Source organism: Pholis gunnellus (genome assembly GCF_910591455.1).
Source record: "Pholis gunnellus genome assembly, chromosome: 8".
Taxonomy (NCBI): Eukaryota; Metazoa; Chordata; class Actinopteri; order Perciformes; family Pholidae; genus Pholis; species Pholis gunnellus.
The window spans coordinates 22,214,850-22,238,035 of record NC_136534.1 but is presented as its reverse complement, the minus strand read 5'-3'; the positions used below and the strand labels follow the sequence as shown (position 1 = coordinate 22,238,035).

General features: G+C 38.0%; 4 protein-coding genes across 4 annotated transcripts; 2 read left to right on the top strand and 2 right to left on the bottom strand.

The window, feature by feature from the left end:
* Positions 1-2,926: 2,926 nt before the first annotated feature.
* gpatch4 (G patch domain containing 4) lies at positions 2,927-7,040 on the top strand. Its single transcript, XM_079164414.1, has 8 exons — positions 2,927-3,036; positions 3,740-3,818; positions 3,911-3,984; positions 4,076-4,168; positions 4,849-4,965; positions 5,218-5,333; positions 5,508-5,558; positions 5,655-7,040. Exons 2-8 carry the CDS (start codon positions 3,740-3,742, stop codon positions 6,439-6,441), a joined length of 1,317 nt encoding a protein of 438 aa, XP_079020540.1. The 5' UTR covers positions 2,927-3,036; the 3' UTR covers positions 6,442-7,040.
* Positions 7,041-8,638: 1,598 nt separating this feature from the next.
* On the bottom strand, positions 8,639-13,421 carry LOC306699720 (killer cell lectin-like receptor subfamily F member 1; the record flags this gene model as incomplete). The annotated part of the gene is made up of 7 exons (XM_079164441.1): positions 8,639-9,542; positions 10,246-10,364; positions 10,614-10,777; positions 11,909-12,091; positions 12,184-12,312; positions 12,752-12,814; positions 13,361-13,421. The coding sequence occupies 7 exons, from the start codon at positions 13,419-13,421 to the stop codon at positions 9,338-9,340; spliced, it is 924 nt and encodes a 307-aa protein (XP_079020567.1). The 3' UTR covers positions 8,639-9,337.
* An 867-nt stretch (positions 13,422-14,288) lies between these two features.
* Positions 14,289-17,933, bottom strand: LOC306699381 (uncharacterized protein). The gene is made up of 7 exons (XM_079163980.1): positions 17,820-17,933; positions 17,129-17,212; positions 16,927-17,034; positions 16,622-16,837; positions 15,779-15,939; positions 15,236-15,348; positions 14,289-14,686 (listed from the first exon to the last, which is right to left on the bottom strand). The coding sequence occupies exons 1-7, from the start codon at positions 17,863-17,865 to the stop codon at positions 14,500-14,502; spliced, it is 915 nt and encodes a 304-aa protein (XP_079020106.1). The 5' UTR covers positions 17,866-17,933; the 3' UTR covers positions 14,289-14,499.
* Positions 17,934-19,375: 1,442 nt separating this feature from the next.
* Positions 19,376-23,086, top strand: LOC306700118 (tetraspanin-13-like). The gene is made up of 6 exons (XM_079165032.1): positions 19,376-19,546; positions 20,833-21,000; positions 21,198-21,278; positions 21,482-21,595; positions 21,681-21,800; positions 22,470-23,086. Exons 1-6 carry the CDS (start codon positions 19,484-19,486, stop codon positions 22,542-22,544), a joined length of 621 nt encoding a protein of 206 aa, XP_079021158.1. The 5' UTR covers positions 19,376-19,483; the 3' UTR covers positions 22,545-23,086.
* The last annotated feature ends 100 nt before the right edge of the window (positions 23,087-23,186 follow it).

Here is a 23,186-nt window from a genome sequence, read left to right as displayed (position 1 = left end):
GCAAATAAATACCATTGTAAATGACTACAGCAATTATAAAAGTAACTATAAACTCACAGAAGATTGCTACACTTCAACGTCCCTAGATTTTAGGATTCTGATAGATGTTGCAATATTTTCCACAACAGCACAGATCACAGTAGAGGCGAAAGCAAACAGAAGAAGAAACAAACACGGTTTAAGACGAGTCTATTAACCAGTAGCTTATCATCATAGCTGTCATAAAAAGCTTTGGCTCTCAAATAAAACGTGAAAAATCCTCGGTGACAATCCCGTTTTGTTTGAAGTCACTGACAGTATTTTACTCACCTTGCCAGCCAAGAACTCCCGGATTATAATATCTAATATCGCAATTAGAAACCAACTTCCATGGACGCAATTGAGATGGAAAAAAAAAATGCGTTTCTTTTTAGGCTCTCATAGACTTAGAAAAATCTTCCAGCGGTGAAAACATTGAGAAGAAAGAGAGAGAAAGAGAGCAGTCGCATCCAACGGGGGAGGGTCCTGAAGTAGAGCCAAAGAAACTGGAAAAACTGTGACAGCGAGGGGACTGAGGAGGCGGAGGAGGAAGAGGAGGAGGAGGAGGAGGGGAGAGAGAAGAGGGATGGGGTAGAGAGGAGATTCAGGGAGGTCAAGGGAGGAGATAGAGTTTTTGTCTTTAACCGACCTGCAGACCTTGATGTCTATAGACAGACAGACAGACAGACTTAATTGATTGATTGATTGATTGATTACAGGATATTTGTTCATTAGATCTTGATATTTATTCTCCCCTGATGGTTTAGAAAATCGATACCTTATATGTCTTTAAATATGAAGCTACAGCTAGCAGCTGGTTAGCTTAGCTTAGCACAAAGAATCAAACAAATTTGGATTTAAGCATGGGTGCATTTTCATGTTGAAACAGGAGAGGGTCTTCTCCAAACTGCTGCATAAAATATATGTGCATGCTGTAGCATGAAGATGCACTTTAATTGGAAACCATATACCATAAAACAGAGTATGTGGAGGGTCCAAACACTCGTTCTGTCTGTCACACACATGATCTATTGACAGCTGTGTAATAACCTCCTCTCAGATAACTATCGCTCAGCCTTTGCAGACAGCAGTTGGAGGGCTTCCTCCCAAACAGTAGGCCAGCCATGATAACCAGCCTGTTCAGGACCGGTGTCCGTCCCCTGCTGGGCGCTGACACAGATAAACAACTCATGGATGGAGGCCTGCTGGGACAAACATCCTCACTGCACGGAAACCAAGAACAAGGGGAAATTAAATTGTTTCCTGTTGGTCTAATAGGGGCTCTGCAGCAGCCACATGCTGAGGACACGGAGAGGGGATGTCTTCATTTCAGATGTGCTTGTAGTTGTCTTTGTGAGGTCAGAAAAGACTTCAGTGATCAATCCTGGATGTAACTTTCTACTACATTCGTCCACATGGACCACCAAAATCAACATTAAATGACATTTCTTGTAGTAGCTTTAAGTAAGTAATACACTGTAAAAATACTCTGTTACAAGTAAAAGTTCTACATTGAAAATGTTATTTAATTTGTGTATTTCAGGATGTAAGTATAATCAGGAAAATGTACTAAAAGAAGTAAAAGTAAGAGAAAAGAATGTCCCCTGCTGTTGTATTATTCACTGTATCATTAGATTATCTTATTTCTCTCGTTGTTTGGGAAGCAGAGAGGCTGAACCTGTTTTCAGTCCGGTATGATAACATCTGAGGTATTGAGCTGCCTTTGACCATTAATCTCATAAAAGGGAGATGATGAATCCTGCAAGCTATTTGTTGAATAATGCATCCATCAGATATGCTGTGATCAAAGAGAAGAGCAGTCATTATATCAGTTTTGATTCTGCCTGCAGTCATACACCAGTAACACCCCCTCATTATATTACATATGGCTTATTTAATGTGTTAGAGGAACTCAATATGTAAATGCAATTAGCATTGCATGTGCTTTTCAGATTAAAACTTAAAAACTATATGTTTTATTATTTTGGTGTGAAACACTGCCATCTACTGCCATCCTGATGTTTTACGGCTACCACGATATTCTCTGATCCCCCGCTGGGACAGACTTAAAATTGCACGCTGTACAGACAAACTTTTTTTTCAAACCTGCACAACATTATTTAAAATTCTTGAGATCCAAATGTTTTCAAAGGCACCAGATATGTCAGGGTTAATTTGGGGGAAATGTGTATAAAATGATGTACAGTACATTGGAGAACATTTCTATTTGATGGGATGGTGCCTACATGAAAAGCATGAAGTCTTGCGTTTGAATATTTCAACAAAAATTATTTTGCTAAATAAACATCTGGAACAAGCCATTAAAGAATATATGATACAGATGTTTCCAACCTTAAAACTACATCCACAACATTTATTTGACGGCTTTAGTTACTCGTAAATGCAGATTATTATTAGAAAAATATGAATTCACTATGAATCATGATACTTAAACCACAAAGCACTATATAAAGCAGCTGAAAGGAACCTCACATTTACAGCTGTAACATTCGTGACACTCACATATAAATCCATCAATAAATATAATCCAGTGATACATATATATATATACATATACATATATACTTATATGTATATATATGAAATGGGCCAATCTGCATTTTACTCTTGGTACTTTTAGGTATATTTCAATGTTAATATTTTTAAATGCAGGGTTTGTAATACTGTTTCTACCACAGGTATTATTACAGTGCAAGGTGGAGATATCATTTAGGCTCCAAACGGTATTTTAATCATTTTAATACAGGTCTACGAACATATTTGGGCTTTTATTCTATAGAGATGAACGTGGGCTGCCGGTCCTCCTGCTGAATGCGTCCCTGCTGTAAAATGATGCCGAGAAGAAGAAAACGAAGGCGGAGCTGTAGTGACGTATTTCCGGTGTCATGTCAGCTTTCTTCTGAAACCTCATGGCTAGCGACTGCAGCCGCGTTTAAATGAATGTTTTTCCTGTTTCAGTTGTAGTGATGCAGTGTTACTGAATCAAGACGTTCAGAGGTACGTTATCGTGTTTTCTTTTATAACGTGTTGGCGTTGTGTGTAAAATGTGAATGATTTGTTATGAGGTGCTTTTAATGTTATGCTTTTATGTTAGCTGTTAGCATCAATTCAGTCCTGTCAGAGAGGAAAAACCTGAGGAAATTTAAAACGTGATTTATCCACCAGAAATGCTTATTTTCCGGATGCAAGTGCGCTTAACGTAGCAGTACAATGTTTAAAATAAACCTTTGAATTAATATTTATGTGGCAAACGTGTTTACATAGAGCAGAGTGTTTATTATTAAGTAAAAGTATAAAAAGTATTATCTGTAAAACGTACTTAACAAAAGTTGCCATTGTACAGTAAAATGTTCCTGTCAGTGTTTTACTATTACATATAATGTTTCGGGATTACTATTGCTGCTGTATTAAAGTGCATGATGTATTTTATTGCGGTAGATGTTTAAGGTTGTGCTGAATTTAACTCCTATAATGTAGTTTAATCTACAGCAATGCAGCATGCTCAGTTTATCAGAAGTATTCTAATTCAAAATGCGATGTTGGAAACAACTGTCTGCACACAGTCAGATGTCGGCGTGTACCATACTTTAATAGAATAACTGTTTTGGTACTACACACACATTTAAAGACGTTTTGTGTTAGAATTAAAAGTAAATTATTCAAGTTTGCCTAATATTCTACTAACTGTTCTTTTAATCAGATGGCAGAGGTTGTACCAGAGAAAAGTCGCGCCTTGAAGTTTGCAGAGCAGCAACTCCTGCGTCACGGCTGGGAACACGGTAAGATACTCGCATGTCTTTTGTGCAACGATTCAGCCACTGTAGTGTGTCAGAAACAGGCGCAGACTCCTCATCCAGTCCTCTCTCCTCAGGTAAAGGCTTGGGGCGACGGGAGAACGGCATAGCAGAAGCTATCCAGGTCAAAGTGAAATGTGACAAAGGAGGGGTGAGTGATATCTGGTGTTATGCAGCGTTCGCTCTCATCACGTCCATCACTGGTGTTTTTTGTAAACTCGCATGTTGCTCTTCTCTTCCAGGTCGGTCATAAGGAAGGGGAGCAGTTCACCTTCCACTGGTGGGATCATGTCTTCAATAAGGCCTCTTCCAGTCTGCAGGTGGAATCTGATCAGGTGAGTCTTCTACCTTCTGATACCTGAACCACACACAGTCAGACACGCTCACAGTCACCTGGACTCAACACAATATGATCAGGGGACATTTATTTATTCTAAATAATGAGTGATGCTGTCTTGCTATTTTTCATAATAATGTAAGGTAGTTGTGTAACCTGTTTTTGTGATAATGTGATGAGTATCACTTGTTATATTCGGCTCATGCATTAGTCAAGCTTTTCAAAAGGTTCCCAGCTGATTCATGAGTGGGAACACTCAACACTGATTCCTCTCCTCCACTTGTGAATGTAGCTGCAGTTAGGTACACTGTTGGGACACTGGTTTTAGAAGCAGTTTGGTGGCTTAAAGCAACAACTTTTAAAGTGTATAAAAAGCCATATTTAGGTCCTTAAACTCTGAACTAAAGTTCAAGTTTTAAGTTATTTATAGCCATATGCACAACAATTACAGAGACGCAATCATCAGCAATGAAAAGCTTGGGTCTCAGGCTCCCTTTAGCAAGGCTCATTAAATATGTATAAAAAGAAAATAATGCAAGTAATCAAAAAAAGTACCAGATGCTGCGGTACCATTTGCCCGACGGCAGTAGTTAGAACAGTTTGTGGTTGGGGTCCCTGAGGTGTAAGTTACCTTTTTAAAGTCACTTTCAACTAAAAACCTTTCCCTGTGTGATCCAGAACGGTATTCAGTTGAAGAAGACGGTGGAGGAGGATGAAGAGGATGGAATGATCTCCAATAAAAAGCCACGGAAAGCCGCTCTGGCTAAAGCCAAACTTTATGGATGCTTTGTCAAAGTAATTTATTTGTTTCTTATTTATGGAATAAACAATTAATGAATGTTTGAGAATGGAGGTAAATGGCACAGAGGAGTAGCTACATAGGCAATATTTAGTGGGATGAATTTATTGTTGGTTTTGTTCTGAAAAGTAAAACATCAGTTTTTTATCCTTTTGGTAGTTTAAATAAATTACTACTTATGGTGCTTTCAGGTGTTTGTGGTCTGACCTGACAATTGCTGTCACTGTTTTTATTTGCTTCTCTCTCAGTCAGCCACACTGCTGTCTGGTCAGGAGCAGCCAGATCCAAAGCCTTCCGGCTCAGACGACAGCAGTAGCTCGGACGAGGAGGACGACCAGAAACTGGATCTCTCCAGCACCACAAAGTGAGACCTTCATCTGATGCAGAAGTGGTTCAGATTTATAATTGTTCTTTTCTCAAAAGTTGCGTCGCGTTTTCCCATTTCTTTATTATCAATCAGCTTTTAATTACGATACTTCAGAAGCACAATTTAACTCTGTTTTTAAAAGTGTTCACTTTATTCATTATTACTCAACAGGCTCTCTGATGCTGATCTGATGAAGGCTTGTGGAGGACGCACGGCTCACAAGTAAGTTGATCTTGAAGTATTTTGTCATACTGAATAAGTAAAGTTACAAATATAAATGGTTCTATTTTCTGATGCATTTCTGTTTTTGTTTTCTAGAGGAGCCAGGCATGGCTTGACCATGAGTGCCAAGTTAGCCAGGCTAGAGCAGCAGGAGGCTGAGTTCATGGCTAAGTACGGCAAGAAGAGCCAACCGGCAAGTGCTCCACCGGTTTGTGTTGCACCGACTCCACCGACCTCACAGTCGGCTGACCAGAGAGCTGAGAGGCAGGAAGAGACGGTGAAGGACTCTCAGAGAAACAAGGTGAAAAAGATTCGATCCACTGTGAGCGTTATTGAGCTGAATAGTGATGAAGAGTCTGTAAGTCCTGAAACGGATGTTAAACCCAAAAAGAAGAAGAAAAAGAAAGCCAGCGTGGACATTGAGGAAATAACTGATGCAGTTTCCACTGACAATGATGTAATCTATGTAGAAAACAGTGACGCAGACCATTCTCATAAAACTAAGAGGAAACGCAAAAAGAAACATAATAATGCAGAGCGGAACGAAGAAGAAAGAACGACTTCACCTGCAGCAGAGAGCAGCAGCCACGAGGAGACTGTTGAGCTGCACACAGAGGTGAAGAAGAAGAAGAGGAAATCCTCCAAAACCCACAGTGAACCTGCTGAGGAGGAAGAGGAGGGTAACAACACAGAACCCAGCCAATCCGAGCTGGTCCAGGACTGCGCACCAAAACCCAAAAAGAAAAAAGCTGCAGTTCTGTTGGAGGAAGCAGAAGTTACAGAGGAAGTAAAGCAGAAAAGGAAAAAGTGTAAAAAGGACAAATCATATGTAGATAACGAGGAGACACTTCCTCCAAAGAAGAAGAAGAAGTCCAAAGAGTAATATTTGTTTAATAAACAGATTGGTCTTGGCTGGTTGGAAAGTTAGCATTCTCTTGAATCACTGAGTTATGTGCCAAACATGGACTTCATGGACGCTGTGCTCTTTGATTGGACAGTTATGTAAATTAATTGTTCGAAGAATATTTTTAATTAGTCATTCAGACCAGTAACAAGGTTATGGCCTCCAGAAATTCTGCCTGTTAACCAACCTCACTTGAATGCTAGTCGATACATTTCTTAATCAATTATATCTGAGCTGTTAAATTGACTTTAACCTGCCGCTGAATTGACTCAGGAAATGAGGTCAGTTCAGTTACTTTTTGCAGTTTAGCTGGTGATGCAGACTTTTTAAGATTATTGATAAAATACAACATGAAATGTGTTCATCTGAATCAATCAGATTTTTTTAGATTTAAGCTACAAGTCAGTGTGGTGTTGACGTTTTTAGGTAACGACACGTCAAATAATTATAGCACGAGCCAAGAGATGGCAAGTCGCCTGTGTTGACCACTAAATGTAAAATATGCATTTTAGTAGAATATGAAATGTAAGGAATTGAGTGTAGTTTTCTGCATCTTGTTTAACTGACGACACAAATGAAACTACTGGTATTACATGAAATTCTGAACTTTATATGCAAATTAAATATTGCGATACATCAAACTACAATTGTGTGATTTCTTTTTTTAAATTCTGATACCCAGAAAATGACAGATCACTGTGTGTTGTAGCTCCACATTCAATATATAAATGATTCCCTCCAATCCTTAGTTTTTTATTTTTAATTTACCTTTTTCACAACTTTGACCTTTCTAATTTACACCTGATCACATAAGATATAGAAATGGAGAAATTAAGTCTCTGTGTCAACAGTTTGTCGCAATAGCTTACAACAGTTTTGACTCAACTGACGTATGAAGTGCATGCGATGTAGGTGTGTGTACAATTACATCATTTCAGTACACATTCCAGAGGAGTTTACTGCAAAGAGCAATACTCAAGTACTGTAAAATTAAGAATAATTAGTTTTGTACTCCTGCATTTATTTAATAATGTAACTTCATGAGTTGCTTTTCAGATACAGATGACATTTAGACTAAATAGAAACAGACAATCCTCTCACTGATGGTCTCTTTCACTTATATAGTTCATATAGAGGCTTCAGTTTCATAACCAGTAAAGAGTTCCTCACAGTAACATTAAGTAAAATATCTGAGTACTTCTTCCACCACTGATGCCTGGTGACATTTCATATGATACTACCATCTTCATGGAAAAAAAAGAATCTCCTTTTATATATTTAGTTTAGTAAAATGTTGTAATAATAAAAAATATATATAAATACAAAAAGACAAAACAATAGGAATAAGGACAGGTAGAGTAATGGAAGTAAAGATAAAATAGTAATAATGAAAAATAATCGCAATACAAACAGAAAAAGAAGAGCGACACCTGGGATTAAAAAACATGAGAAAACAGTTTGTGAATTCGACTGTGGTAGAACAGAAGGGACAAACTAATACACAATATAAAATACAGGTTCTTTGCACAACACATTTTGACACGTTGGTTTTAATGTAACACCAGAAACTTTGAGTACACAACATGCAGCAAGCCGGCCGCAGGAACTAAACTTTGTTGCATCAGTTTGCAAATGTAATGTTTGGTGTAGACGTTGCACAAGTTCACTTGCTTAAAGGATTTTGAGTTTTGGATCATCGTAGGAAACACATGTTCCATTGACTGATATTCTTTTAAGTCAATGATACAGTGAATAACATTGATATCTGGATATAATGCACAGTATCTTCCCAGTGAAGGTTACTGATATAGTTGCAATAATTCAAAGAAGATTACACTGATAGATGATTAAATCACACGTGACAAATGGGCTGAGCTTTTTCCACATATTGACGTAACATCGGGAAAGCCGCTGCATCCCGTGCTGTTCCTAAAGTTTATCTGGTGATTAAGACACTTATGGATGTGTTCATTACATTACCATGGCACATGTTGTATTGACTCACCATTCTGAATAATGTGTTTGCTTAGTTTGTACTTGCTCCCGTATCCTCTTGATGGCTGGGTTGCAACTACATGATGGTTGAAAGCACTCATAATTGTATGACAGTGTTATTAGAACACCATAGCATATCATTGTTGTAGAAAATGATTAAGGTGGACTCATGATAAGAATAGAGAGAATCACACACAATTTATTTTCACTGCTTATTATCAATAATACACACATACTGATCCGCCCATACATTCGCACACACATATTCAAACTCCTAGTTCTATATGGTAATCTACACATACATGTATATACACATATACATGATACATAAGCGCATACAGTACATCTATCCTCATAAGTATCTAATTCATATCAATTAGATACTCTTTGGGCTTGTTTTTATCTACTTATTCTGAAAGAGTTGAGATAATTATTTTCGCTATAGATCTCATTGGATGATGCATTCCATTAAGCCTACTGCCAGCAGGCACATTTAAAGAAATATCATCTGATTGATTGGGTTGATGAGGCACTTAAAATTAACCTGTACATTTTCCCAACACATACACATTTAACTTGTCTGCGATATTTCGCCATGCTTCTCGTCTAGCAGCGGTGGCGGTGTTAGATTTTGCCATGATTATGGTCTTGAATTCCTCATATGCGTTCATGATCATCTCCTGCTCGTCAGCGGAGGCTCTTTCTTTGAGTTTATTTGCCATCGTACTGTTAGAAAATCATGGTTTCGGTGATAGACGATTCCCCCTTTTGAAGTAGGACGGGCACGCGCAATTATCGTGATTACTGAAGTCTGGTTCGAATTAACGAGATTGTTTGAGCGCGGATCAGCCTTTGAGGAACCGAGATAGCCTGACTTCAATCATCGGGTTGATTTAAGCTGGCTAATAGGACATTTGATCGACTTAGTTGAACCACGTACGAGGAACGGGTCCCAGATCAGAGCGTCACTCTCACAGATGAATTTGTTTTGCATTGAACAGGTTGCTGGATCCCAGCTTTCTGTAGGATGCCTCCTGTGGATCGTCAGCCCACATTTACCACGGTCACCACAGTCTTCCCAGTACCTTCAAAGACACAACATGAATATCAATACCTGTATTGATATTCTACCTCTGCTACCCATGAACAAATAAATAATAACAATAAATTAATATTTCTGAGCATTTTGAGGACGTGTCGTCCATGTTGGCTTAAAGCTTGAAATTGAAAGAATCACTAAATATTAAATCTGAAGTAAATCAATCACCAACATAAGTTCAGATCCTTAAAAGTAACAAAGACTCTGTTACAAGTAAAAGTAACTTAAGTAAGTACTGTGTACTTAAGGTATATAAAGTGTAAGTGGACACTATTGGGACTCTTTGGTATTTTAAGTTAACTTGTGTTTTCCTTTTTAAAATTAATAAAATAAATCAGTCTTAAACATATGATTTAGTTTGCATGTTGTTCTGGTCAAAAAGCTGCCCATAAAAAATTGTCCGAATTTTAAAATCACACTCCAAACACATGACAAGCTACTAAATTCATACAGAAAAAGTAATTAAAGAAATAAACACACTCCCTCTTTTTTCAGCAGCTTCTTAGTTGCATACATTGCATGAAATGTACTGCCTTGCTTAAGAGTACTTTCATATATTCCAAGTTTCTAAAAACAGCTGTAACTGGGATCATTATAGGGTTGTTGACAGACGAGACCTGGTGGAAACTCACCAGAGATGACTAAATTCAAATGTTTAATGAATGATGAAATTAAAAAGACTTTCTTACCCTAGAGTGTCATTACGTCCATCAACCCAGACCCAGTTGTTGTCTTCGGTTTCATATAGTCCGAGCCAATATCCATGACACTCGCTGAAGTAGTATTCGGTGTGATTACTGATGAATTCCTGTAAATCATACCGTGACAGATCATGAAAAATATGCACATGTTTCACACTTCCAGACATAGATTCTGATCAGACATTAAAAACACTGACTGTTTATATAGATTTATTTTCCTCCATTGCATTATGGTTGTAACGTGAATTTTCTTTTTTTGTTTCCTGGGTACTCTGAATTGCTATTTAATGTCTAAATCTGAATTGAAACAGTTAAGAACTCTTGAGTTACTGTGGCGTTATGTTGTTAGAGCTCACCTGTTCATGCAGATTATCAATAACAACGAGATCTGCAGCGGCCTCTTGGCAATACTTTTGACTGTCTTCCCATGTCTTCCAAGGAGCGTCTTTATTGTAAAACAGGTAGCACTTTTCCTGGAACAGAATCCAACCACTCCGGCACGGCTGACACTGAGACACGTCTGAGAAATGGAGCAATGCTAGAATCTTTTATTTAAAAAACACAATGGAATAACACAAATGAAGTTTAACAAAAAAGTATTCGGTCCCAATGACAGAACAGATGTGTATGCATCCAGTATAACAATTACAAGCTATATGCATGTTATATTAAAACACCAATAAAATACTAACAACAGCTGGAAGGAAAAAGGAGAGAAACAACCTCCAAATGTGTTTTAGCCACATTAACGGCATGGTTCTAGTAATGTCTGTCTGTCCATAGGTCTGTCCACCACTTTGGTCCAGATCTCAACATCTGTTTGATGGATTGCCGTTTGGTAGTCCAGAGAATCAACCCTACTGACTTTGGTGATCCCCTGACTTTTCTCTTATAGCGCCACCAGCAGGTAAACTTTTCATTGATCCAGAGAAATATCTCAATCTCAATCAATAGGTTATGCGTCATGTGCGTATTTTTACTCTAAAACCTTTTTTTTTTTTTTTTTACCTATAACTTTTTTTTTTCAGATCAGCCATGTTTCTTTAGTTATATCTTACAGAGTGCTGCAGGAATGAGTCCTATAACTGGAAAGGAGCATTTTTGCACTTCTGGTACCCTCATCTTGAAGTCAATAGTTGTTGTTTTTTAGCTTTTGGTTAGATTAAGTACAGCATTCTAAGTAACTAAGTGTTAGTACTGTGGGGCTAACTTATGTATGTTACTCTTTTTACTTGCTGTGTACGTTATAAGGTTCTAGTTCCTGGGACTTAACGTTTATCTTTTGCTGGTGACACTTGTTCTATGTATGAGGGACAATATTTGGCTCTTTTGACAGCGAATCTACTCTGTTGTCAATTCAGTTTTGTCTTGTTACTGTACAACATTTATTTTTACAATGCCTCTGGCTTCTTGTTCATGGAATATTTTTTGGAGTTTTTGTATTTTATCCTTCTGTTTTTCACAATTACTCTGAGTAGAAACTTTAAAAGCCAACTGCTGTCCTCAGCTTTCATTGCATATCAGAGTATTAACATACGTGCAGGGATACTGCCCTTAATCAGACGTACGTCTTCAAAACAAATGGATTTATTCCCAGTCAGCTAAAGTGGCTTAAGAACTAGACATGGTCAACATAGCAAGACACACTTACTTTTATCTGGGCAGTATTCATTTACTGGAAAGGTGTTAAATTTCATGATGATTCCCAGCGTCCTGTTGAGATTCTCTGTGACTCTGCTTAAGACGCTCCTCTCCTCGATCAGCAGCTGATTTTCTGCTGTGAGGTTGCTGAGATTGCTGAGGTTTGCGCTCTGTTCTTTCATCACAGAACTGACTAGAATGGGAAGGAGACAGCGCATCAGTCAGTCAATCAATCAATCAGTAGATGCATTTGGTGTCATCAACAAAGCCTTATTATTAACTCACAGTGGATGATGACACTGATGCTCGCCACCAGGAGGACACAAAGTATCCCCAAACACGCCGCCAACACACCAAAGTGAAAGCGTGCAGCTGCTTTGCCATCTGCTTTGCCATCTGCTTTGCCATCTGCTTCTAGTGAGAAAACGTATATTCAAATCACAATTGTAGTTATAATCAAGTCACTCATTATTCTTATTATTATGGAATATGTATTGTCATTTTGTATTGTAATACACTGTACAACTGTGACTTGTACTTTTTGATCCATGTACATTGTAAACTATACTACTATCATCACTTCTATAATAGTTATTGATGTTTTTTAGGAGCATTTAGGAGTAAATTTGGCAAAATGATATGAACCTAAACCACCCAACATTCAAGTTAGATGTCAAAGCAGGTCAAAAAGAGAAGATTTAGCTTTATTTTATTGACTAAACTAATAATTCATCATCATAAAGTGTGAATTTGTACTTTCTTTTTATCAGTAAAGAATATTCCAGTTGATGATATTGTATAGCTTCACTGATGAAATAAACAAAAAGGACAGTCAACAGATTTTAAAACGTACTCGGTTCGGTAGCAGCCTCTTTAGGTTTCACTTCAGAATAAATCGTCGGGTCCTCTTCTTTCTCTGAACACAGAAACAACAACAAAAGGAAATGAGAAGAGAGAAGTTGTCCTGTTGAAACATAAGTGGCATAGTCTGCGTTGGGTAGTAAAAATCCATCATCAGATTGTAGTTACATTGTTAAAGATTACATTCTAAAATGTACGTTTATGCCGGCATGTTTTTGTGAGGGTTAGTCTAATTTGACCAATTCTAAATGCTAAATATACATTACTATTGATCAAAATAATGTGGCCTTTGATTTAAAAAACAGCAGCAACAAAACGTACACAAAAGAAACAGCATCCCACATATTGCACATAGGAGTTTGTGCTAATACTGTCTTTGTATGGATTATTTGATTTGAGCAACAGCAAATATTAATAATACTGGAAACTGTGCTGTTGAAAAAAGTGTTGTTAAAGTGTCATGTACTATATTGCACACCAATAAAGTGACCTTATTTTTGTTACTACACGGGTCAGCAATGTGACTCTTCCACTCAGAACCCTGATAAAGATGTTAAATAGTCGATGAAATGCACGATTTAAAAAAGCAGGAGTCACTTACCCTTTGGAGCTGCACCACTATTGTTAAACACCAACGTAGAATAGGGGATTTCTGCCTCCATCCTTAAAAGTCGTAGATCGCCGTACTTGCTTCAGTGCAGAGAATGTGTGTGTGTGTGTGTGTGTGTGTGTGTGTGTGTGTGTGTGTGTGTGTGTGTGTGTGTGTGTGTGTGTGTGTGTGTGTGTGTGTGTGTGTGTGTGACTGAACAAAATGTCCCAGCACTTTACCTCATAGAGAAGAGAAATTGCAGCTTCCGAGTTTGCATTATGACACATTTTTCAACAAACAGTGATACTAAAAGGTCCAATGTGGCTTTGCGGCATTTGATTACACAAGTTGTATTGTGTGTTTTAAAGAATACATCCGCTTCTGCAACGACCAAATGTTCAACCTTTTGCCAAAGCAGAAGTTGACACAGTTCTGCATTAGATCTAATGATGATAAATGCCAAATAATGATCAATTAGATCTAATGCAGAACCCTGAACACTCTGCATTAGATCTAATGCAGAACTGATGATAAATGTGATTACTGATTACTGATATAAATGTGTGAATTATATGAGGTCATTGAGGTCATAGTTAACGTTGTACTGGTTAACATTATATTTGATCAACTTTGTACTTACTATTAACATATATGAGGAGGGCAGAATGTTAGGAACACCTCTCAATATAATGCAGTCCAGTACAACACCACCACTAACTATGCCCTCAATGCTATCCAATAACATTGAATCGAAACTTCTATGACAGTGTAGCATCATAATATATATATGCATTTATTTAGTCATTTAATTTATGGCAGAGCCATTGAATTGCATTGCATTGGACTGTACAGTTGTACCTTATTAAGTGTCACTGAGTGTATATGTCCAAGGAATGTGAACAGAATATCAAATTCAAAAAGCAGAAAGTAGATAGATGATTGATAGTCTTTATTCGGTTTGCTTTCTTATCTCTTTAATACAGTATATACATACATTCAAGCTGCCATATATATCTATAAAGGTGAGTTTGTACTCTGCAACATTTGTAGAAATAAATACAATACATCTTTACTAAATAATACTACAACAAAAAAACAGGCAAAACGCCCATACATCAGTTTTGACATCTCTAGTCGATAGATTTATTTCTTTAATGTTTTATAACCCATATTGATAATGCAGCTGACTCCTGATCTGGTTTGATCAAGGCTCTGTTTTCACAGATCCAGCGGTTCTTCATGGAACAGCTCGCTTTGCGCCAGTTGGCCAGAGGATGTGTTTGTTTCTGAATCAGACCACAGTCTCTGTAGCTGTTCTCTTGTTGTGTTCTCCAGTACCTGGTGAAGAAAAGAATCGCACGATATCAATCCATGTTTCTCAACGTTTTGGGAAATATTCCTAGTTGCTTCTTGCAGAGAGTTAGATGAGAAGATTGACAATATGTTCCTACACGAGAGTGGCATCGAAAGCAAATACGCATATTTACCCAAAATGTCCCCCAAGCTATTCCTTCAATGCTAAAGTCTACTGTATAATTAACGGTTGTCTCCTTAAATTAGTTTTTGTCTTTTGCGTTACTGAGGGAGATGTTGATAGGGATTTCTCTATCTGCTTTTTACAAATTTCACCATCTGCCACTTTAGGAAACTGGACGATCTTTGCTTCATTTGGCCTGTCCATCAGATCCCTCTACATCCCAGCAGCACAAAGAGTAAAACGCAGCATGCAGGAGGGGAAATACTGCCAATCCTCTTGCCGATGGTCCGGTTTGTTTAGAATAATGATAAAGTAATGTGTCTGAATTACTGTGGTCACAATTCACTGAGGTTAAAATGGCGGATGTGGCATATTTTGAGGGACAGTGAGTCTGTTTTTTTTGTACTTACTTTACAGTGAAGTTGCTTCCATCTACCCACGTCCACGTGTCCTTCTTGCTCAAGCCGATCCAATAGCCATGGCTTTCATCATGGTACTCTTTCGTGTGGTTATTGATGAATTCCTACGTTTGTTATGCAGGTGATAATTGAGAAAGGTTTATCTATTTGTCCTCATTATAATAGATTCATAAAACATATTTACAATATATAATATTAGGTAGATTAGATAGTAGATTTCGTACAAAGAGATGCAATACATTGTGCTTCACAAAAGATGGTAATACACACATGAAAAGACATATGCGAGAAATAGTAATAATAAACCTAAAAGACATTTAAAAATTGATAATTTAATTAAGTAGCTGCAGCTTAGGTGATTTTGTTGGTCAACTGTGTGGTGCAATGCAAAACATTCTATTTAGACAATTATAATGAAAGGATTAACTAACTACATATATAAATATATAATATCTTTGTGACAGTTGTGGACATGATTCATTTCTATCTCTGCCGATGAAAATAGAAAATTAGATCAAATTAAATCAGTCTTGCCTGTTCCTCTTGGCTTTCAATCACCACCAGATCTGCCTTCGTTTGTCTGCAGTGATCGCGGCTTCCCTCCCAATTCCTCCATTGGGAGGAATAATCAGATGTTGAAAACATGTAACAGTTTGACTGGAACAGCACCCAGCCATCCAGGCAAGGTTTGCACACTGTTCAACAAGAACGAGACAAATAAATCATAATCGTTTTCTATTACAGATAACGTTTATATATACAGTATATATATATATATGCATTGTGCAAGTGGCCTCGGTAACATAAACTTATTTTCAGTTGATTATACACTAATAAAAACATATGAATGTTATATTCCTTTTCTGCTAATAGATCCCCTGAAGGCCACACACTGGCCCTATAATGTGTATGTTGCATTTTACTGCTGCAGATGTTTGAATGTGTGCGAACTCTAACTCCTATACTGTTGGGCAGCTTAATCTACAGCAATGCACCATATTCCATCAAAATCCTCATGTTTGTAGCGTCGCTGTCCTGTGAGAACCATGTTTCTCTGAGAAGTCAACTTTTCATGAACTCAGAGAAACAACAACCAAGAGGATTTTCGGATAGTTGATTTAGTTTAAGAAGTGGTAGAATTTCAATTTATCGCAAACATTTAAATTCAAAAGCATCAAATTTGGAGATAATTGATTTTTCACTGGACAGGAAGCGTATGTCTCAAATGTAACTAAAGCTGTCAGACAAATGTAGAGTGAGTGATATTGTAAAGTTACAATATTCGCCTCGTAAAGGCTCAAGTGAAGTATAAATACTTTGACTTTGTATAAAGTACAGTACTTGAGTAAATGTACTTCCACTACACCATGTTTTCACCTTTCTGTGGGCAGTGTGTATTCACTGGGAAGTTCTCATATTGCAGGATGACTCCGACGGTCCAGTTGAGCCCGTCTCTCTCTCTGGTCAGCTCTTCGGTCTGTCTCTCTAAGTTGGTCTTTTCTGTCCACAGCTGCAGATTCTGTGCTGTTAAGTTGATGTTCTGTGCTGTTAAGTTGATGTTTTCTCTGTGCTGCTCTGACATGACTGTGCTGACTGCAGTTGGAGAAGAAACTGTTACTGTTGCACTTACTTTTAATATCAAACTGCCTTGAAAGTCCTGGACAACAGGTAGACCGACTTACCGTAGATACTGAGTGTGATGACGACCGACACCAAGAGGACACAAATAATCCCCAGACCTGCTGCCACCAGATGAAGCAGTGTGCACAGTGGAGCTTTCTTTTTATTTTCTTCCGAGAGCAAAAAAACAATCAATTTTCTAGCAAATAGTCATCATCATCAATCATATTTCATGTTTTTGAATCATGGTAAACCCTAAATAACCTGGTATGGCAGGATTTGTATCCCGTGCCTGCTCCCCGCAGGTCTTCACCTCTTCATAGATTATTTCTAGGTCGCTTGGTTTCTCTGCAAAAAACAAAAGAGTTTAAAGGAAATGAGAACCTTAAGTTCTGAGATTAGAGACTTTCAAAAGTCACTTCCTTGTCTGCTGATAAACTAACGTTTCAGGAGTGTCGTCGATTTTTCTAAATCTAAAGACACTTAAGTGGAAATTTTAGATGGGAATGAAAGACATTTAGAGGAATTGCTTTTACACAAGCAGCATAACGTGTGTGCAAAGACATTTATTACAAAGTGTGTCTAGGAGCTGGTGGTTAGGTACAAGTAGCAATACCACAATATAAAAATAAATAGGAGCTCTGCATTCAAAATGTTTGGAAGTATTGTCAATAAAATACATTGCTGATTGCATTGGGCTACTGTGTAAACAGCACGTCAGTGTTTTAGATTGTGAGAACAGTGGAACATATTATTTCTGCAATGTAAAAATGTTATTTTACAAATGTATACATCAAACAAATCCAATCAAATGTAAGTTTGAAGTAGCAGCAGAAAGCAAGTACCTCAAATCTGTACTTGTAAGTACTGGAGTAAATGTACTTTCCACTACTGTCAACAGCTCAGTTAGACAGAAGTAGTATATCATTAAAGTACATCAAAAAACATGACTCACCGTCGTTCTTGAACTTCACCGTCACGTAATTGAGTTCTTCCTCCATTATCTTATCCGGTTTATCAGAGACAGTATTCACTTTATCTCAAAGACAGCAACATAAAACTCATAACCGCCACAGAGGTTTGAATGCAGGCTGTTGTGAGTGAACTTTGGTTTGGTTTCAGACACGTAGAAACAAACTGTGCGTGATCACGACCTGCACTTCTTCTTTTGTGGAATGTTGTAAGACTGACAAAGTGGTGCTTTTTGGGGATTTGATATTTTTGGACGGGCACATATTTCAGCATACACTGAGCAGAGGCCAGGCCATCACCGGTCTTATTTTTAATTTCAACAGAGTTGGCAGTGAAATCTTTTACTACACCAGATGGCTTGTATTTTGACTGCCTCTCTTATTTATTTTTTATTTTCTTTATCAAAGTGGACATTAGTTAGTACATTAGTTGTACTGATAAGTCTCGAACGATAACTTGTCCTCTACCCCCTTTTTGCTTTATCTGTGAAGTACACTACTCTTCTTTACTTAATCTTAACACAGCCTACTATATTTATCCAGACAGTGAGTTTCCTCCTTCATGCAAATCACTTGCTCTTCTGCCCTCTGCTGACTCGTGATTTCCCAAGACTCAGTTCTTCAAACATCATTTGGTACATTTATGTGATTAAAATAGATTTTAATTTAAAAACAGATGAAGTTTATTCTGAAGGTCTGAATTTACTGAACCAGGCCAGCAATACCTTAGATCCATCACAAGTCCAAAGCAAAGATTAGCAAAAGATCCCACTGGAAGAAATGATGGTGTGTTCACCGGAGTCTCTGTACTTTCTCGCCTCGCAGGTTTCCGTGGATCCTGGTGATACCTGGACCTGGTCTTGCCTCCTGCCGTGGCTCTGTCATATGCATTGAATGTGTTGTAATTCTGTTATGTTGTTCATTCTGTACACTTGACATCTATTGCACTTCTGTCCATCCTGTTAAGGGTTTTATTGGGGGGGGGGGCTTTTCCTGTTCCGCTGTGAGGGTTCCGGGACAGAGGATGCCTTGTAATTTGTGATTTTGGGCTATGCAAAAATAAATTGAATTGAATTGAATTGAGTGAGAGACTTCCATAGCTCAATAGACATATTTGACCTTTTTAACCTAATAAACACCAGCAGGTGGCGATCTAAAACTCCATTTACAAACAGACGTAGTCTTACACTCAGTTTACTCTGTTGGCAGTCATTAAGCTCCTCCTTGCTAAATCCAATGCAGTCAAACACAACACTCCTGCAGTAAATCCTTTAAAACTATTGTGAACTATTTGTATTCAGTTTTGTTGCGAAACAATTAAATATAAAATCATACACATATTCATAAAAATTGATGAGTGAATAAAATGCGCAGGATCCAAATGAAGATGAGGTCATTAGTAACCTTTGACCCTCGGTGACTCAATCATCTGGGTTCATTAGTTCTTGACTGTAGAAAAAAACTACAATGACGTATGTGTAATAAAGGCAACTGGCCAATCAGCGAGCAGGAAACGTTCAGGAAACGTTTTCACCTGCAGGCAAGAAGCCTGAAGCGACCAGAGAGCCTCGAGACTGACGCAGTCTCGTTGAAAAGCCGGGATAAGTAGAAATCTATTTATTTTTAAGGACTGTACCGGCGAGCAGCGATGGTATGCGGCGGATTTGTTTGCACCAAGAACGCACTCAGCGCTCTTAATGTAGTTTATGTTGTAAGTATGAATGTACGGCTGTTGTACCGGGAAATAACCGAAACCGAAATGACTGCTTTAAAAACGGCAACAGCTGTCTCTGCTTCTGTCGTGACTTGTGCTAATATTGAGTTTAAGACAGAAAGAGATTCAAATGTTTCGGTTGTTTTGTGACCAGTTTCCTTGTGGTGGAAACGGACAGGTGTCGGTGGTGAATGATTAGCCCCAGTAAGTTACCAACACTGGTGTTATTGGTGGATTTCCTCAGAGAATATAAAAACGTAATCGTAAATAAACTTCTATAATACTTCATTGTTTTACCTCTTTCAACTGAAGTGAAACAGCTGTATGTAACTCTGAACAACATCTGTAACCACAAAACACTGCTTTACTCTTTGTTGTTCTTTGGCAATGCTGCTAATTCTTTTAATGTAGCCTGTTCTGAATTGTATACCTTACTTGTGTAATAACTCTGGAGCTGCTATCTACATACAGAACCGTGTCTCTTATTCTGCATACTTTAGTAAAGTTGCAAGAGTAAATAAATAAACAGATAAATATCGACGGTATCTATTTTAACAGTAAATCCAGTTATCTTTTTTTTTTTGCAAGCGCAGAGAAAAACGACGTTTATTTTATAAAAGTCCTCCGTCACTAATTATTCAAACACCAATATAGATTTACTTATTTTGATGAATGTATAATTTAGGCAAAAGTTCCAGCTTTTCTAATATGAGGATTGTGATACTTTGATATGATAGTAACTGACTTTCTTTGGGTTTTGAACCGGTAGTCGGATAAAACACCACATTTGAATACGTTAACTTTCCGCCTGTGTGCAGTTCTAAAAGGCATGTTTCACAGTTTAGACAAAACAATGAATCGAAAAAATAATCTTTAGATGAATGTGGATAATGAAAATAATAATCATTTGCAGCCCAAGAATTAATATCAACACTATGACTACTTTTATTTATTTTTTAAACCTTACTTTTTGCCTTTTTTTAGTTTATTCAAGGCCATACTTACTGGTTTGTAGTTGGACACAATGAAGTCAACGACAAACAAAAAAAGTAAAAATACTACTAAAAACACATATTGGGATTTTCATAATAGCAGTATAGAATCACTTTAATGTTCATGCACGAACCTTACTCACAATTATGATAGAATGTTTTCGGAAAGCACAATGTTGTTGTAGTCTGGACCGCGGCTGATAGTCCCTTTTTTTTAAGAGGACACATCCTGGTGACATTGATTGTACTTCCTTCCTATCTCCATGGTTACATTGTTTACTTCCTCTTCAGTTGGTGAGCCTGCTGCTGATCGGAGTGGCAACCTGGGGGAAATGGTTCGACCTGGTCTCCAGCATCAGGGTGGTGGCAGGGGTCATCAGCGTGGGCATCTTCCTGTTCCTGGTTGCCATTGTGGGACTGTGCGGCGCCCTGAAGCACCACCAGGTCCTCCTCTTCTTCGTATCCTTTTGGTTTGTTTGTGGAAGTACAGCGAGTCATTCACCTCACATCTTCTGCCAAAGCAGAATGAAAAGTAAATAACCCACAGCTCCTGGAGGCTTTTATTCGAGCGTGTGTTTTAATTGTCACTGTTAATTAGCAAAACGCCGAGATTTCAGACTTTTAAATCCAATGTCGACTTCCTAAACTTGCTCCAGTACATGATAATCCTGTTCACAGTGTTTGTCATGCAGTTTTCTGTGTCCTGTGCGTGTCTGGCCCTGAATAAAGACCAACAGGTATGTTTATTTTGTGTACATTCGTTTCAGTAAAAGTGAAATACTCTCACGTGGGTTTAATGATCCTAACGGTGTAGATTTCACAAAATTCTATAATTGCACATATAATGTTTATTCTTGTTCATTGCTCTTAATTTTTCTCATGCTTTTGAAATAGAAAATGAAACATAAATACAACCAGGCTGTGTGATATTCATTCACAGAACCATCTGCTGGAGGTTGGATGGAACAAATCGGAGGCCACTCAAAGGGACGTAGAAAAGACCCTCAACTGTTGTGGCTTCTCTTCCGTTCCCATCAATGGCTCATGTGCTGCCGTAAGTAAATCTTTATAATATTCTTTTCTTTTTTCACGATGATGTCTCTGGCAATTATTTAATTTGCAACCCTCACGTCTTCTAGAGTTGCTATAAGCCTGTCCCTCCATCAACCTGTAAGACGTGCTCCAACACCATCCAGCAGACTGCGGGAGAGGTGCTGCGGTTTGTGGGTGGTATCGGACTCTTCTTCAGCTTTACAGAGGTCAGTAAAATGTGAAGTGGGTGCTGATGTAGACGTTAAGATACATTTGCGGCGTGTTGAAGTTTATTGTAGGCCTAAATTCAGAAAACTTGACACGCCAGAGTGCGAAATACCCGTTGGCAATTGAGGGTTTCCACCAGTGTTACTGAAGACTTACAGACTCAATACGCAATAAAGCCTACAAGATTTCATGGATGCAAGCCAAGGCAATCAACTAGGCTATACTCGCTTTGCAGGCGCGTCACCAAGGCTAATATCGTTAACAATAAGGTGCACTCTCACAACCACGTAACAACTGTCCTGCAATAGAATCAACACAGCAAACTCTCATCTCTCTAACCCGACAAACATGCGCGCACCCTTGTGTGTCCCTGTAGTCTACGACATTCACTTCAGTCACAGCTACATAAGATAGAGATTTTTTTTTGCTACATTGTACCTTACCTTAAAAGAGAATAGACCTGATGTTGAAGCAGAAAAAAAAACGCTGCTGCTTTCCAGGTTGTTTAGAATAATGTTGGACATAGTGATCTTTTAAAATACATTTGAAGTGACAAATAGATCTTTTGAATATCATTTTGTTTGTCAGGCGGTCTGAAGTGTCAATAGGGGGTCTCGTTCCTCCTGTATTTCGCACACTTCTTTACGCTCATTTTTCTTTTATTTCAGATCCTTGGAGTTTGGCTCGCCCACAGATACAGAAATCTCAAAGATCCTCGATCAAACCCTGGAGCCTTTCTATAACCACTCACAACTTAATAAAGGCCCAACATGTACTACTGAATAATTGTTTTTCCTCTTAACTTAGTAAATCACTCTTATCGGGACATTTGTACGCTTTAATACAGCTTTTTGCTGTATAGACACACGTGACCATTGTATGATAATGATGGTAAAATAAAGTGTGACAGTAATATAAAAAGGGAAAAAGTACTCTTGAGTCGTAAAGACGGCTACACAGAATCTATCTAAAGATTGCTCACTGCTAACATTAGCCTCTGGTCAGACCAGACCAAGTAAGGCTGTAAGTACAAAACCCCTGAGTGTATTGAACTGAGGAAATGTGTTTGTTTTTTTGCTTTTTAATACATCTGTTTGCTTTAATATTTGCTCCTTGATTACTTTCATTTAAAATATACTTGTTTTGCTGTGAATATAAATTGTCTTTCTTTTCAGGAGTGGTTCAATAATTAGGGAAATGAGCTTGTTCTTTGAGTTAGATGACTCTTTGACTTTTGGCAAGAAAGCAAATAATAAATAAAACTATTCCTTTAAGTGAAACTTCATGCATGTAAGCATTGTCTCTTTAATTCTAATCTGTCTCAAAGTGATAGACGTTAACAGCAGATGTGTATGCTCGCCATGCACACACACACACACACCTTA